The sequence below is a fragment of the Amblyraja radiata genome, chromosome 34 (genome assembly GCF_010909765.2).
Source record: "Amblyraja radiata isolate CabotCenter1 chromosome 34, sAmbRad1.1.pri, whole genome shotgun sequence".
Lineage (NCBI taxonomy): Eukaryota > Metazoa > Chordata > Chondrichthyes > Rajiformes > Rajidae > Amblyraja > Amblyraja radiata.
Window position 1 is genome coordinate 16,905,224 of NC_045989.1, and position 16,542 is coordinate 16,921,765.

The 16,542-nt window shown below is 43.7% G+C and overlaps 1 protein-coding gene across 1 annotated transcript in view; it reads right to left on the minus strand.

The window, feature by feature from the left end:
- Positions 1-538: 538 nt before the first annotated feature.
- Positions 539-16,542, minus strand: part of aldh1a2 (aldehyde dehydrogenase 1 family member A2) — an 82,200-nt gene continuing 66,196 nt past the window's right edge. Inside the window, exons 8-13 of the mRNA XM_033050625.1 lie at positions 13,538-13,640; positions 12,195-12,379; positions 11,418-11,582; positions 11,127-11,284; positions 5,051-5,125; positions 539-4,840 (exon numbers count right to left, since the gene is read on the minus strand). Coding sequence (XP_032906516.1) covers positions 4,768-4,840; positions 5,051-5,125; positions 11,127-11,284; positions 11,418-11,582; positions 12,195-12,379; positions 13,538-13,640 — 759 coding nt within the window. The 3' untranslated portion in view covers positions 539-4,767. The remainder of the gene's footprint in view (positions 4,841-5,050; positions 5,126-11,126; positions 11,285-11,417; positions 11,583-12,194; positions 12,380-13,537; positions 13,641-16,542) is intronic.

Consider the following 16,542-nt stretch of genomic DNA (forward strand, 5'->3'; position numbering starts at 1 on the left):
CCATGATTGAATGGCGGAGCAGACTCGATGGGCCGAATGGTCTAATTACGCTCCTGTCACTTATGATCGTATGACCTTAGAACAGAGGATAATCTTTTACAACACAGATTTTAGATGTGTGTTTCTATAGAGTGTGTTAGATCGCTGAGATAAAGTAAACTCAAGAAGTTATTTTAAATTGAAGGGAACAACAGGGTATACAGGTGTCAAAGAGGAACAGGCTTCTTTTGATTCTTTACACAGGATGAATTATGTGATATAAGCATCCACAAAGTATGGTGGAAGTGGAAGCTCTGGGAGTACTTAGGAGACATTTGGATGTAGCATCAGGGAGTTTAATAATCTCTCTGGATTAAGATGAACTGTAATAACTTTTCTATTCACGATTACTGTAATAGGATCACCAGGCCTTTTCTTAACGAACCACACAGGTAAATTATTATCATTCTGATCTCATTACATCTGCTATCCAAACAGGCATGCAAACATTTTCTATTTCACAACTTATTGAAAATAACAATGACTGATCACAGATATCTTAACAAAACAAAACCTTTATTAGCTGCAGGATGAATTGCTAAAATGTTCAGTTCTATTTCTGGGTATACTCAAATAACCAAATATTTATGCAGGCTTTTCTATGCTTACATTATTTGCACTTCACTTCTAGCATGATAAAAGTTAAGATATTGAGCAGTTAATGGATTTTAATACATTGCAATAAAAATTATTAATAATATTTAGCTGGAGGGAAGGATCCAATCTGAAAATGTAATCATAAGTTGCTCATGGGGATTAAATGTGACAAGGGCTCAGTGCTTGGTGTTCGGTATGCAGTTGCCAGAACTAAGTGCACCCATTACACTTTCATCGAATTATAGTTCTGGGGGAAGGAGAGATGGAAGATCTAACCACCAAACTCTGTATTTAATAAGCGTAAAGTGAATAATATCTACAATAGTCTCCACATTCAAAACTGTTCTCTTCCTTTAATGCACACAGCTCGGGTAAAGGGAAAGAGATTTGAATCAGACACTGGAGTCCAATCTCCCGTAAGAGGAGTTTTTATATTGGATTAGTCACAACCAGTACAACTCAACTGATATCTGTTCTAAAGCTTTGTCACATTTTTAGGCGAATTGCTCTCACATAATTTTAACACTCCGATACCAAATGTATCTTGGGTTTTTTTTTAATGAAAAACAGCATAGAAAATAAATTTATATATTCATAGTACATAATTGTATATACATGATTTCAAAACTGCAATACAGTTAACAAAAAGAAAGTTGCAGTCATTCAATCAGTGTATAAAGTTTACGGATTTACACATTATTGCTTCTGTTGTGACATCAACCATAGGTGACTTAAAATAGAGAAAGTAAAAGACACAAATGGTGAAACTTGGCAACATTAATGCTCAGCTTTCATATGAGCGCAGTGAAAGGTATGAAATAAAATATTAGATTAACATTCCTTGCGATTATAGCAAAACAACAAAATATGTCAAAAGCACAATATCCTTTAAATCACAGTTTTATTAACAGATAGATGTATATGAATTTACATAAAATTCCCCCGTTCATTGTTTTAATAGACATATTAATCGGATTTTTAACAGCTGGGTTTTCTGGAGATGGTGAAAGGTAACCTCATTGAGATTTTCAGATGGTTTGATCGGGTAGAAGGTGAGAGTTGGAGAGTCTAGAACCAAGGCCATAGCATCAGGAAAGAGCTCACCCACTTAGGACTGTGATGAGAAGTTCTCCATTCCGGATGGCTGTGGGTATGTAATACTTGGGGCGATCCATTTTGGAGCATCAACAGAATCAGTAGACATGGAATTAGGAGTTAATGTGTAAATTCAAGCAACACATTCATTCGATGGCAGAGCAGGTGCAATAAAAGAGAGGACCTTGCTCTTATTTCCCAAAGTTTTTTGATAAAATATAGGATTGAGCAATGTCCTATGGTTATATACTCATTGAGATAAAATCATCAATAATAAAAGTGATCTATTTAAAGCAGAGACATGTTTCTGAGTACTTTGGTATCGTTCCATTTCATATCATATATTATGTGATTTTTTTTTGGCTCTTATTTCAGGTTCTGCGTTGATTAGGAAGCTTTATTTCTATATATGCTGCACGTTGCCTCATTACTTAACTCTTGTTGTTCAACAACCCAGTGACAGAAATTCCATTTCAGTGGCAGAGTACAGTCATGTAGTTGGGATTAGAATACACATTTAGCACAAGCCACAGAGCCATTGTTCCTATTCCATAGTAATTTATAATGGGTGTTGATATATATTGTTGTGGCCCAAGTAGAACAATTAATGCTTGGTATCTGGCACAGAGTTGGGTGACTGGGGTACTGTGTGTTGTTTAGGATGCATCATTCAATGGCGTTGAGCTTTCCAATGCCTCCAAGGCCTGGGTTTTATTCTACGTGGCAGAGTAATGTTTAATCACCAACGTCACAATATCACAGACTACACTGAAAGAGAATGTGGCATGTTTCTGACGGAATCATGGTTTTAACAAACCTTGCTGGCCTTGTCCTTGTAGAAAGTATAGAATCATGCACTACTTTCACTACAACAACATTCAAAAGACATTTAGGAAGGGGTACATGGACAGGGTAGGTTGAGAGGGATACGGGCAGGCAGGTGGGACTAGCATAGATGGGACAACTTGGTTGGCATTGGGGAGCTGAGCTGAGAGGCCGGTTTCTGTGCTGTTTGATTCAATGCCTTTATAACGCTGTTTAGAGGTGAAGGCTGCAAAGAGGTGATGAATTGTAATGTACCCATCAGAGGCGAGTGCATACAATTGCTGAACAAGTTCACAAAAGACAATGCCTTGGTGAGGTTCGGCCTGGAGTTTGGTGGCATGACACATGGGCTGCTCATTGAAACTCCTTAAATAAATGATGGTCGGATGGTTTTCCAGGAGAAATGTTTAAAGTTGCACAAGGAGAGAATACTTCATTGGAAGTAACAGTGTGTGAAACACTTCAGTGTTTGCATCTTATGTTTTTGCCTGCGATGAATTGGGAAAATCAACCTTACTGTTACTGGGCAGGGTGGAGATATTGGGATTTTATTTAACCTGGTGATAATTAGTACGTGTCTCCCATTACCACCACTTTGCCGTCTGGCGACATGTTACAAAGAAAGCCAACAATTTACTATCACTTGCCTGCTATCAGACACAGAGAAATGCTGTCCGAACACTGAGGGGGGAGGTGTGGGTGAGGTGGGAAGCAGAAGTCTTAGCTCAGACTCACACTGAGCTTGAGTACAGGCCAGCAATGGAGCCTCTTTGCACACAGTGAACGACGGCCTTTCACACGGTTACTCTGTGGCTGAGCCGCCCACCAGAGCCAACCTCAGAACCCACCTGCACCATCGACGGCCAACAGTGCAAGGATACGGTCTCAGAGTGATATCAGAACAGGGGGACCGCAGCAGGCAGGGACATTTGAACATGCTGCGACAATTGAAAAGGTGACTCGACCTTTAGTTCTTTAGGTTGAACAATTTGTGACCACAGTGAGTTGTTCAGCCCAGTGACAGAGACATCTTTAGTCAGCATAGCATGGCAAGGGATACAAGCATGAGATCACCGTGTGAGACGCAGCGGCAGAGGAGGTCTCAGGTGGGACATAAGCTCACCAATGCAACAACGAGGCTGAGTCACCCTGTTTCTGTGCTGCAAGTAGTACTTTTATAGAAAAGTACATTTAAACTAAACACAAGGCTGCCGATCGAACTGGGACCAACAACTGGGTCCAGTTCTACCCTAAACTGGATGTTTTCAAGAGGGAGTTAGATGTAGCTCTTCGAGCTAATGCAATCAAGGGATATGGGGAGAGAGCAGGAACGGGGTACTGATTCTGGACGATCAGCCGTGATCATATTGAATTATGTTGCTGGCTTGAATGGCCGAATGGCCTACTCCTGCACCTATTTTCCATATTTCTAAATCTCCCTCCCTGCAACACACCCCTTCCCTGGCTCCGGATTCTCTCAGTCTCCTTGTCTTTTCCAGAGAAGAGCAACAATTGGCTTTCATGAGTTGAGGAGTTGAGCTCCCAGTCTGAGCTCGCTATAGTGTTGAGCAGACTTCCAGCTCTCTGTGACTTTGTCATCGCAGGCAGAGTCTGTGAGGAATGGCCAGCGGGCTGTGGCAAACCACCACTGGATGTTGGTATCTGGGCTGCCGACAGAACCACTCGGAGATCTTCCCAAGTGCAAGCGGTTCTCTTCGCTTAGGCTTTTCCCACTTTCTACAGAAGAGCAAAGGTGGTGGATGCCACCCTGACCTCACCCTCACTTACCTCTGGCTGCTCCCAGCAACCCACCTGGCATCAGAGGACACACTCTCATTTTCAACAGGCATTGTTTACCCTCCGTGGCAAGTCCCAACTCGATGGAAAGAAATAAGAATTTGTCCTGCAGCTCCCAGTGTTGTGTGGGTCCATGGACTGACAAAGCCCCACCAACTACAGATTACTCAAGGCTAAAATTGACCAAAGGGGAACCATGTAATGAATGCACTCGGGGGAATTTGCTGAGATTATTGTATTTTCTTCAAATACACAGTATTTGTGGTACATATACATTCACTAGTATATATTTTTTTACATTTTATAAGATAAAGCTTCAACCATATGCTGCACAACCACTGTTGTGTGTGTTTGTCTTGCTGGTAAATGAGAGGATTCACTGTGTCCATGGCCAAGTCTGGCCTCGAAGCTCTCTTAAGAATTCTTCTGTTGGATTTTGACAGTCACAGTTTTGATTTCAGTGTATTCCTTTAGTCCATATTCTCCCCTGCAAATACAAAACCATTTTGTATCACCAGAGTGACTGAGTTAATGCGATTTACAGTATTAAGAAACATATTTGAAATGTTTCCATAGTTTAAGATTTTCCCATTGTTTAATTTTTTACGTTTAACAGAGAACGTGTCTGCAGAAATTCAACAGCACACTTTGGTGAGAAACTCGGTGTTCTGAAATCTGAGTCTATAAACCTACTTACATTTCTCGACCATTGCCAGACATTTTAAATCCTCCAAAGGGACTCTGGACATTTAAGGCATTGTAACAATTAATCCTGCAATAAAGAAAGAATGAATTTAATTTGAATTCAATTACTTTTCCGAGAAACTTTTTCAACTACAAAGTCGACAAGCAAGACCGCTGGAGAAAGGCTGAAGGATGATTTGGAGTAGTATTCACAGGAGGGTTTGGCGCATGGCAAATGACAGTGAATTTAATTGGTACAGACAAGCTAAATCTGGAAATCTGTAATCTCTGAAGAGGGCACACACCGCAAAGAGAAAGCAGAACCAACTCAAACTAATCAGAATAGATAGCAACTCTAAACTTAAATCATGTCATATTTTTGTCCTCTTCCAAAACCTTAATGAAAAGTTGCCCTGCGTCAGAAATTATAGTATAGTGCAAAGGATTCAGTTCTTGGAATAATTCCCGTTCCTTGAAATTCCCTGGTGCTAAGCCAAGATTTCTAAAATATGAGTAAATTTGGAGCACGCTATTAACGAGTCTGCGATTTGATATTTTCAGCCCAACTAAAGATGCTTCCAAGATGACCCGATGCATGTTTTCCTTCCAATTGTTTTCCACATGGTTAATTTTTTAATTAGCCACAATCACCCGATGAAGTGAAGTGATCTGTGTGTCTCTGGATGTGCGTGTGAGTGAGGCAATGTGTACTGGTGTGCATGTCAATGCTTTTATTGGTCCATTCATTAGCAGTCCGAGAATCAAATTTTGAACCATTGAAATTGACTCCCAAGTTTAGCATTTTATTTAGCGCTCTTTACTAATTTCAACTTTTCCAATTTTGCTTCCACTGGTTCTGGGAAGAGGTAACTTGAAGTTGTATGTGGCAGTGCAGTGATATTTTATGTCACTATGTTTCTCTTCCTTTGTATTCAATCATGTCTGATCAGCAAACTTCCAGCCCCTCCCTCAAACGCCCATTCCAGAGGGTAACCTTAGATCCTCCGGGGGGGGGGGAGGGGGGAGGGAACCAAATGGAATTGGTTGCAGCTGGCTTCTGAGCATAAAACTGAACAGAAAACAACCCAAGTCAGGACAGGAAGGGCCAATAAAATTTAAATCAAGTTGTGAGCCTCTCCACACCCCACTCCTACCCACAAGCCCATCTGTATCTCAGCTAACATTACGTCAGTGAATTACTCTGCTCCATACTCTTCTTGCACGCATTACATTGTCCACTCAGTCACCAAGGGAGCAACAGAGACATTGACTAATTGCCTTGCATTGCTAAAGCCCAAGGCAATGGATGAAATAGATGTGCGCCAACAAGATCAGAATAAAATTCATAGAGCAAGTCTAACATACAAAATAAATGGGTCGTGCTCTGCAACTTATATACAAACAATGTTCTCGCATAATGTCACATATCCTGGAATCTGTTAGCCTTGAATAAAACACACGATCGTACTTGACATCAGATTGAGCTGATGGAGGTAGGCACTGTTGTGGAGGTTGGAAACCATCTGAGGCAGGAGGCCTGCCAGCGACTGGTGCCAGCAACAGCCCTGGCAGCAGCCTGTACTGCAGCATGGTTGCCAAGTTTCGAAAGTAGTGAGCGAGGCAGAAGCACACCAACTGACTTGGACAGCTTGAATCCATTGTTCAGCGACAGTTCCCCGTACACTGTATCAGAAACCCACACTCTTCGCTAAATAAGAACGTGTTAGGAAGGCAGCAACAGATTTCAGGAGGACATCGACAGACCGCTCAAACACATGGGAGATAAAATTAAAAGCAGAGAAGTGTGAAGTAATGCATTTTTCAAGGAAGAGTCAGGGAGACTAATATATACTGAATGGCGCATTGTTAAAGTGGGGTGCAGAAACAGGGAGACGGGACGCAGATACAGACACACACATACAAATCTTTGGAAGCTAAAGGATAAGTTGGAGGTTATTCCAAAAACATATGGCTGTCAAAATAGAGTATAATATTAAGGTAATAGAGTATAATATGAAGAAATGGTAAACCCGTCTGAGAAATTGGTAGACTCAGCCCTCTCCATGGAAAGCATCTACATGAAGTGCTGCCTCAAGATCACAGCATCTATCAACAAGGTTCCCCACCACTAGGACAATGCTCTCTGCAATGCTGCTACCATCAGGTAAGAGGTACCTGAAGTCCCATCTCACCAGGTTCAGCAAAGAGTTACTTTCCTACAACTACTAGCTTCTTGAACCACCCTGCGGAACCTGTGTTATCTTTTCAATTTTGCTTTGTGTCAGTGCCTTCTTTTTCGTTTGCGCAGTCTTTTTCTTTTCACTGTCTTGTAAAATTTACATGTAATTTATGTGTAATTGAAGAATTTGTGTGTAGTCTGAGTCTATGTGAAGCTGTTGCAAACAAGATTTTCAATGTACTTGTACTGCACAGTACTTGTGCATATGATAATAAGCGTGACTTGGCTGGACTTGATAAGTCGCTGTTATGTCCTGTTTCTGGGCCATCGCAGTGTCAAGACCAGGATGCTGATTTATTGGGAATATTAAGGATGAGTGAACAGAAATAGGTTACGGGGGAATTAATTTAAATATAAGGATTAAATAGGGAGTTATTCTTTCCATTGGAAAGAAGATTGGCAACCAGAGAACACTGATTTAAGATATCTGTCAAAACAGTGACTGGAGGGGTGAGAATCATTTTACAGAGTGCGTGTGTGTGTTAGGTTTGGGAAGCATTGGTTGAAAGAGCTTAGATATAGGCCTTTCAGCCCATTGAATCTGTGATATTCCTCTTGATCCTTTCACATAACCTTGTGAAAACAGATGCAGATATTATTCATTTTGTAAGTGAAATATTTGCAGGATTAAGAAGACATCACAGGTTCAATGCGTTGATTGGCCTAAATTCCAATGGGATCGGTTGGTATAAATTGGTAATGTTGCATTTGGTAAAAGCTCCGCTTCGCTTGTTTTCAAAGGTAAATACGTATTGCTATAGGAAATGTAGCTCACAATGCTGCTATGTTCCTTGATAATTAATTCATTGATTAGTTGGCGTCTATGTTGGCGTCAATCGGTGGGCGGCGCGACTCTCGTCAGCAGCGGCCTCTGCAGTCCGTCTGTGTTTTGTTATTTTCTGTCTCATTTTTATGTAGTTTTTGTTATTTTTTTTGTTGGGGTATGTGTGTGGGGGGGGTGGGGGGGGAGGGGGTAACTTTAAAATCTTTCCCCTGCATGGGAGACCCTACTTTTTCTTTGTCGGGTCTCCGTTGTCGTTGGGGCTGCAACGTGGAGCGGCCTCCAACAGGAACGACCTAGGGTTCCAGCTGCGGAGCTGTCGACTATTCACCGTCACGGGGCTGGCTGAGTCTGGAGCGGGTGGAGCTGTGGTGGAGCGCTGCTGCCACCCGACCCCCGGAGCTTCGGAGGCTGCAACTGCGGGTTTGGCGGACGGCGGCACCGGGAGCCCGCGGGTCCCTGCTGGGTGACCGCTTTTCGGGGCTTCCGCAACGGCGACTTCTCCCGCCCGAGTTGCGGGGTTGAAGAGCACCTGAGCGGGGCCTTACACCATCGCCCCGCGCGGCTTGGAATGGCCACGGGACTTTGCGAGCGCACGCCGGGGGCTCTAACACCAAGACCCGGTGCGCGACCTTGCATCACCCGGCGTGGCTTTAATGGCCGCGGGAAAATCGCCATCGCCAGCCAGGGGCTTTGACTTTGACTCTGACTCTGACATCGGGGGGGAGAGTGCAGTGGAGAGATACGTTTTTTTTGCCTTCCATCACAACGATGTGATGGATGTTTGTGTAAACTGTGTTGTGTCTCGGGTCTTTTTGTTTTGTAATGTATGGCTGCAGAAATGACATTTCGTTTGGACCTCAAGGGGTCCAAATGACAATAAATTGAATTGAATTATATTGTATTGTATTGTATTGTATTAAAACTAAACATTTGCCGAATCGTTGATGTGTTGGAATTCCACATTTTGTAAAGGCTCCATTCTGAAGAGAGTACCGTGGTAGGGAGCTCAGAGAAAGGTTTCCCAGTCTGTGCTCCTGGTAGGCAACACATGAACAAAACTTTGCAAGGTTTACTTTTTTGATTCTATGTGGACAGTGAGTGAATCCATCACATTTGAGCAAAACTATCTTGAAATCCTCACAAGCAGAGACTGATGTGAACAACATTGAGTCATCCAGCATGGAAACAGGCACTTTGGCCCAACTTGCCCACGCCAACCAACTTGCCCCATCTACACTAGTCCCACCTGCAAGCATTTGGTTCTTTCTAAACATCCTATCCATGTCAAGTCAAGTCAAGTCAAGTTTATTTGTCACGTACACATGCGAGATGAGCAGTGAAATGAAAGTGGCAATGCTCGCGGACTTTTGTGCAAAAAGACAAACAACCAAACAAACTATAAACACAATCATAACACACATATACCTTTACATAATAAATAATGGAAGGAAAAACGTTCAGTAGAGTTAGTCCCTGGTGAGATAGGCGTTTACAGTCCAAATGGCCTCTGGGAAGAAACTCCTTCTCAACCTCTCTGTTCTCACCGCATGGCAACGGAGGCATTTGCCTGACCGTAGCAGCTGGAACAGTCCGTTGCAGGGGTGGAAGGGGTCTCTCATGATATTGTTGGCCCTGGAGTTGCACCTCCTGATGTATAGTTCCTACAGGGGGGCAAGTGAAGTTCCCATAGTGCGTTCGGCTGAACGCACTACTCTCTGCAGAGCCTTCTTGTCCTTGGCAGAGCAATTCCCAAACCAGATGGTAATGTTCCCGGACAAGATGCTTTCCACAGCCGCTGCGTAGAAGCACTGGAGGATCCTCGGAGACACTCTGAATTTCCTCAATTGCCTGAGGTGGTAAAGGCGCTGCCTTGCCTTACTCACGAGTGCTGAGGCGTGTGATGCCCATGTCATATCCTCGGAGATGTGAACTCCCAGATATTTAAAACAGTTCACCCTATCCACAGGATCCCCATTTATCCTCAATATAGTGTACGTCCTCGGATGATGTGCCCTCCTAAAGTCCATGATCAGCTCCTTGTTTTTTTTGATGTTCAAGAGGAGGCTGTTGTCCTGGCACCAGAGTGCTAGACCAGCCACCTCCTCCCGGTAGGCCTTCTCATCGTTGTCTGAGATCAGGCCCACCACCACAGTGTCATCAGCAAACTTAATTATTGAGTTGGAGCTGAACCTAGCCACACAGTCATGTGTGTACAGGGAGTACAATAGGAGGCTGAGGACGCAACCCTGGGGCGATCCTGTGCTCAGGGTGAGGGACTTCGATGTATTCCCTCCCATCTTGACTACCTGGGGCCTGGCGGTGAGAAAGTCCAGGACCCAGGCACACAGGGAGGTGTTGAGCCCCAATTCCATTAGCTTCCCGGCCAGTCTGGTGGGGACTATCGTGTTGAAGGCTGAACTGTAGTCTATGAACAGCATCCTCACGTAGCCCCCCTTCTGGCTGTCCAGATGGGAGAGAGCGGTGTGCAAGACCTGGGAGACCGCATCGTCCGTGGATCTGTTCGGACGGTATGCGAACTGCAACGGGTCCATGTTCCGAGGGAGGAAGGCGCAGATGTGTTTCTTCACCAGCCTCTCAAAGCATTTCATGACTACCGAGGTAAGGGCCACCGGACGGTAGTCATTCAGACAGGTTGGGGAGGCATTTTTAGGTACCGGTACAATGATAGATTTTTTGAAGCAGGCAGGGACCACGGACTTGTCCAGGGAGAGGTTGAATAATGTAGTGAGCACTGGAGCTAGCTGCGTAGCACAGGACTTGAGTACTCGCCCCGAGATGCCATCAGGGCCTGCAGCCTGCAGTATCTGTCCAAATGTTTTTTAAAGTTGTGATAGTACCTGCCACAACTACCTCCTCTGGTCCATATATCCATCACCCTTTGTGTAAAAAAGTTCCTATATAATCTCCCCCCCCTTCACAAATCTAATTTTGTAAGGGAATCAAGGATCAGACTGCTCAGGGTAATTAGGTCAATAATCTCATTCAGGACAGTCCCATCTCCACCATGCCAGTGTAGTACTATCGGAACACCATACCATCTCTTACCAGACTGTCCCAGCCTGCATTGCCGCAGAAACTGTTAATGCTTTATCAATATCTTTGGTGAAGACAGCGGCTACCAATCCGAACTGCGAATTATTGGCCCTTTCCACCACTTCTTCCATGGTTTTAAACTTGATAATGAGTTGAACTGGGCCAAAAATCTGAAAGAAATACATGAAAATGCTCAGAATTAAATGAAAATTTGGCAACAGGGTAGCATTCCAAAGAGTTGCGTTGAATGGCAGAATCTAATCACTTTAAACAGCAATCGGACGGGTGTTTAGACTCTTGTACCTCTTCCTTTGCTATCCGCATATCATCCGTCACGTTTGAAAAGACAGTCGGCTCAATGAAGAAGCCTTTCTTTCCCAGTGATTTACCACCACACTCGAGCTTTGCTCCCTCAGTGATGCCACTCAGCACAAGTTCAAGGACCTTATCGCATTGTAGTTTGTCAATCTGAAAAGAAATGAAATCCTTCAGAGCAGCAATCCATCATCGCAAGCCAAATGACTGTAGCATTTGGCACGATATCACACCAGATTCTACCTCGTGATGCGCGCGGAAATTTTTTATCTCATTTCGGAAAATTAAGTGGTGTCTTGTATACAACATACCGGAGAAAAAAAAACATTGTAAAAATAAAACAGCTTTACTCCGTTTCACAATAAACTCAAACGTATATAGTACTGAAAAAATTAAAAATACTATATCAAACTATAAAGAACCATGTATATTGTTTTGTGAAATATGCAACCTTATAACACAGGGCAGAAACAGCCTTATGCCAAGAAGTACAAACATCAGAAGTCTGTCTTCCTCTGGAATGTGATGCTAATATTTGCGGGGTTTATTAAGATTAACATTAACTGTTTCCTTCAGATGTTTTTAATGTGATGGATGGCACAGGATGAATATTGTGTTTTGATTTTCTTTAAACAAAGACCCATGTCCCGAGCTCCTAAAAAACCTAAGATACAGCATGATACAAAAATCTCCTCCATAATAAAAGTGGATGAATATTGACACAGTCATATTTTTGTTTGCTTTGCTTGAAAAAAAAAATCTTACTTGGGGCCCTTGCTCAGTGGCCGGATCAAACGGGTTTCCTACTGTTCTTCTCTGTGCACGCTCTGTACTTTTTTGGACAAACTCCTCGTAGATCGGCTCTTCCACGTAGATCCGTGATCCTGCTGTGCAGCATTGGCCTTGGTTGAAGAACACTCCCTGATGAGCCTGTTCCACGGCGTAGTCCACTGTGAGAACGAGACAAGAACCCAAAACCAGCATTAGCACTTCTCCTGTATCCGGAAATGCCAGGAACAGACTGGGCAATAAATTCCCAAAGTATCAACATTTTCCCAGCAAATGTTTACAAAAATGGTAAACTGCATAAGTAAATATCACGAAAAAAATGATGAGATTGCAGTACAGCCTTTTTATTTACACCATCAACATCTGCAAACTTAGACGATATCTAGGTTGGTACCAAAATACCACTGTATTCCCCAAAGCATGAAACGATCTAAGAGATCTTCCTGTCCTTTAAATGCTTGACAGGAGAAAACAATTGCATTCTTTCTTTATGAGTCCTCCTTGGTCAGTAAATAAATCTACTTTATCAGCTGTTTCTCTGTTTACTCCTCCTTTATTCTGTCCAGGGAAGCAGAAGGCAAGGGTTGGCCTGATTCATTGGAGATACAAGGAAATGCAGACGCTGGTTTACAAATACCAAACTCAACGTGCTGGAATAACACAGCAGGTCAGGCAGCATCTCTGGAGGGCATGGGCAGGCAACGCTTGTGGTCAAACTGCTGAAGAAGTGCCCCGACCTGAAACGTCACCAACCCACGTTGTCCAGAGATGCAGCCTGACATGCTGAGTTACTCCGGCACTTTGTGTTTTTTATTCATCTAACTTTAGCTGGTTTCCCTGTCACATGATGTTTGAGGAGAGGATGCTTAATCTTCATTCAGCTAACGTTTGAGAAACAGTAACATATTACACAAGCATCAGTATTACTCCCTCCATGAACCGCAGGCGAGGAATTGCTACAGTCCATTCTATCCCAACTGGAGTCCTGTGTGTGTGTGTGTGTGTGTGTGTGTGTGTGTGTGTGTGTGTGTGTGTGTGTGTGTGTGTGTGTGTGTGTGTGTGTGTGTGTGTGTGTGTGTGTGTGTGTGTGTGTGTGTGTGTCTGTCTGTCTGTTTCTGTCTGTCTGTGTACATGTGTGTGTCTGTGTTTGCATGTGCGTAGGTGTGTATGTGGGTATGTGTGTGTTTGTGTGTGAGTGTGTGTGTTTGTGCTTGCGTGTGTGTACTTCACAGGTCCTGCATGTATGTGCGCACGTCCACATGTGTACATGTGCTAGTATTCCTTTATACACAATACTCAATACTTTAAGAAGCACCTACAATCAGCATCTGCAAAGATAATGTTTGGGCTCTTTCCTCCCAGCTCCAACGTCACTCTCTTCAGGTTGCTCCTCCCGGCTGCTTCCTGGATTAGTTTCCCAACCTAATTAGAAACACAGAATGCCAACTTTACAACATATGAATGCCAACACAGCCCAAGAGCAAAGTGCAATTAAAACAAAGTGACAAATCTTAGACGAGTAGAAAGAAATAATTTAAATATTCTTCAGAAACCATTCTATTAATTTGGCTTAAGACGGAATTGGCAAAGTAAATGTTAGGCCAGGTGAGGGACATGTTTTGGACAGCTGTTTGTATATAGCCACAAGTCGTAAGATCAGCAGTGTGATGGATGTGTGGGAGAGGAGGTACCATCCACACTGTCACAGCGGCAGCACATTCACTTGTCGTATTCCATGGGCCCTCAAAGTCTTTAATGCTTTTCCTTTTTAAAATAGATCACACTCGAGGAACTCTGGAAACCCCGCTGGGTGACTGATGGGTTTTGTAGTTAATGCAGCTGTTAACCCAGAGAATTGGGCGGCTGGGATTTTAGTCCCTGTTTTAGTTTTATTTACATTGACGGTTGTCCACACCCAACTCACTGCCGATGTGAGAGTTAGCAGTGCCATTTGAAGTAGCTTTGCATTACTTCAGATTGCACTACAATCTATACACTATTCCGCTGTTTTGCCCTCAACATTGTATTTATTGTTGTGACCATCGTCAACATATACGCTGTGTACTTTATGTGCTTCATGCGACCAAGCCTAGACCATATGACACCCTGGGGCATATGACAATAAACTGATTTAAATCTGAATACACATTCAGAATTGCAGTCTCCTTTATCAGCAGAACACTGAATAGACACAAAAAATAACTCAGCGGGTCAGGCAGCCTCACTGGTGAAAATGGACCTGCTGAGATACTCCAGCATTTTGTGTCGATCTTTGCTATAAACTAGCCTCGGCAGTTCCTTTTATTCCATACCATCATCACTTGGTTTTGCCAGAAGAGGTGACTATCTGGCCTGAATCCACCAGATGGCTCAGTCTGAACATCTACCCTGTTTTTAATACTCAACAAGTCACCTATAAATAGCAATTACACTGACAAGGGTAACAGGAATTACAAAAACACTGGAAGTCTTGGCTTGTTTGCTTGTGGGTGTTGTACAAAGAACAGATGGCAATACTTGGATTACTGAGAGACACCATCAGCAAGAACATTCGATCTGCTCTCATACAGATCCAACTGAGCCTCAGCTCCTCAGAACTATCCCTCAGCTGCACCCCAGCCCACTTCCACCAGGAGTCCATTACTACTTTCCAAACGGGCGCTGTGGGTCCACAGCCCTCTACAGAGAGACCTGAATCTGTCACTTCAGCGGTGCACTGAGAGGGTGCCACATTGTCAAGAGATGCTGTCTTTTGAATGAGACGATAAGCCATTGTCCTAAGTGAGCCCCAGAATGTAAAGAATAATGGTCTTCATAAGTTATAGAAGCAGAATTAGGCCATTTGGCCCATCAAGTCTACTCCACTATTCAATCATGGCTGATCTATCTTTCCCTCTCAATCTCAATCTCCTGCCTTCTGGTCTTGAAATGAGCCAGATTTTTTGCTCATCTTACAAACAGAAAATGAGCCCCTGAGCTTCAGTGTAGTATTCTGTATGTGTTCACCCACTGTCTTGCGAACGGTTCCTATGTACAGAAAATCTCCAACAATCGAACCCCCTTTAATCTGAACCAGCGGATAGTCCAGGAGATTAAATGGTGCTCCTAACAATGACCCCACATTTTTATTTCACCATTATTCCCTGTGCCACAGTAGTATTTAAACGTTTTAATTGAAATGTTTTTTTCAGTATATATGGGAAAGATTTAGAGTGATATGAGCCAAATGCAGGCAGATGGGATTAGTGTAGATGGGGCATCTTGGTTGTTATAGGCAAGTTGAGCCAAAGGGCGTGTTTCCATGCTCTGTGACTTTATGACTGACTAACATGACAAGTTTAAAGTTTAACCTGTGATGTTTCAGTTTGTCTATTTCAGTCAAAACCAGGCTGAATTCTACAAGCTCTCCGGCCACAATCTCCCCAACTTACTGTCAAACTTTGTTCCCAACCCTGGCTCTGGAGACCAACAGGGACGTAGCCCAGGCCCCTGGCCCTGGTCACACCACCCGCTGGCATTCCGAACTAAGGGATGTGCCAGACTCCAAACCCTGAGGATTCCTGAACAATCAGATAATGGATTCTCTGAGTTTTGTTGTAACTGTGCAAGAAGGAACTGCAGATGCTGATTTAAGCCGAAGATAGGCACAAAAAGCTGGAGTAACTCACGGAACAGGCAGCATCTCTGGAGAGAAGGAATGGGTGACATTTCGGGTCGAGACCCTTCTTCAGATTGAAACATAGAAAATAGGTGCAGGAGTAGGCCATTCGGCCCTTCGAGCCTGCACCACCATTCAATATGATCATGGCTGATCATCCAACCCAGTATCCTGTACCTGCTTTCTCTCCATACCCCCTGATCCCTTTAGCCACAAGGGCCACATCTAACTCCCTCTTAAATATAGCCAATGAACTGACCACAACTACTTGAAGAAGGGTCTCGACCCAAAATGTCACCCATTCCTCTTTTGTTGTAACTGTTTTGTGCCTGTTCCTCGATCAGGCCTAAGATACCTTATGGATATTTCAGCAGGGGCTGGAGATCCAAATCAGAGCATCTTTCTCCTGCACCTTCCAGAGTGTCCTCACACTCAGGCATTTGCTGACCAGCGCACGGTGTCGGTAAAAGGACAACATTTCCTGAAGTGAACCTGCAAGCCAGTGATGTTCAATATTCACGTCCTCGCCCCGCACTGTCTCGCCCCCTGCTCTATGCGCAGCACACTGGCAGACTCCACCCTACGCTCTCCCTGGGTGAATGAGGCCAGTGAATCTCCTTTGTCTTTGGCCCTGCTGCCAGCCCCATGGTACAAACAGCAGGGGGA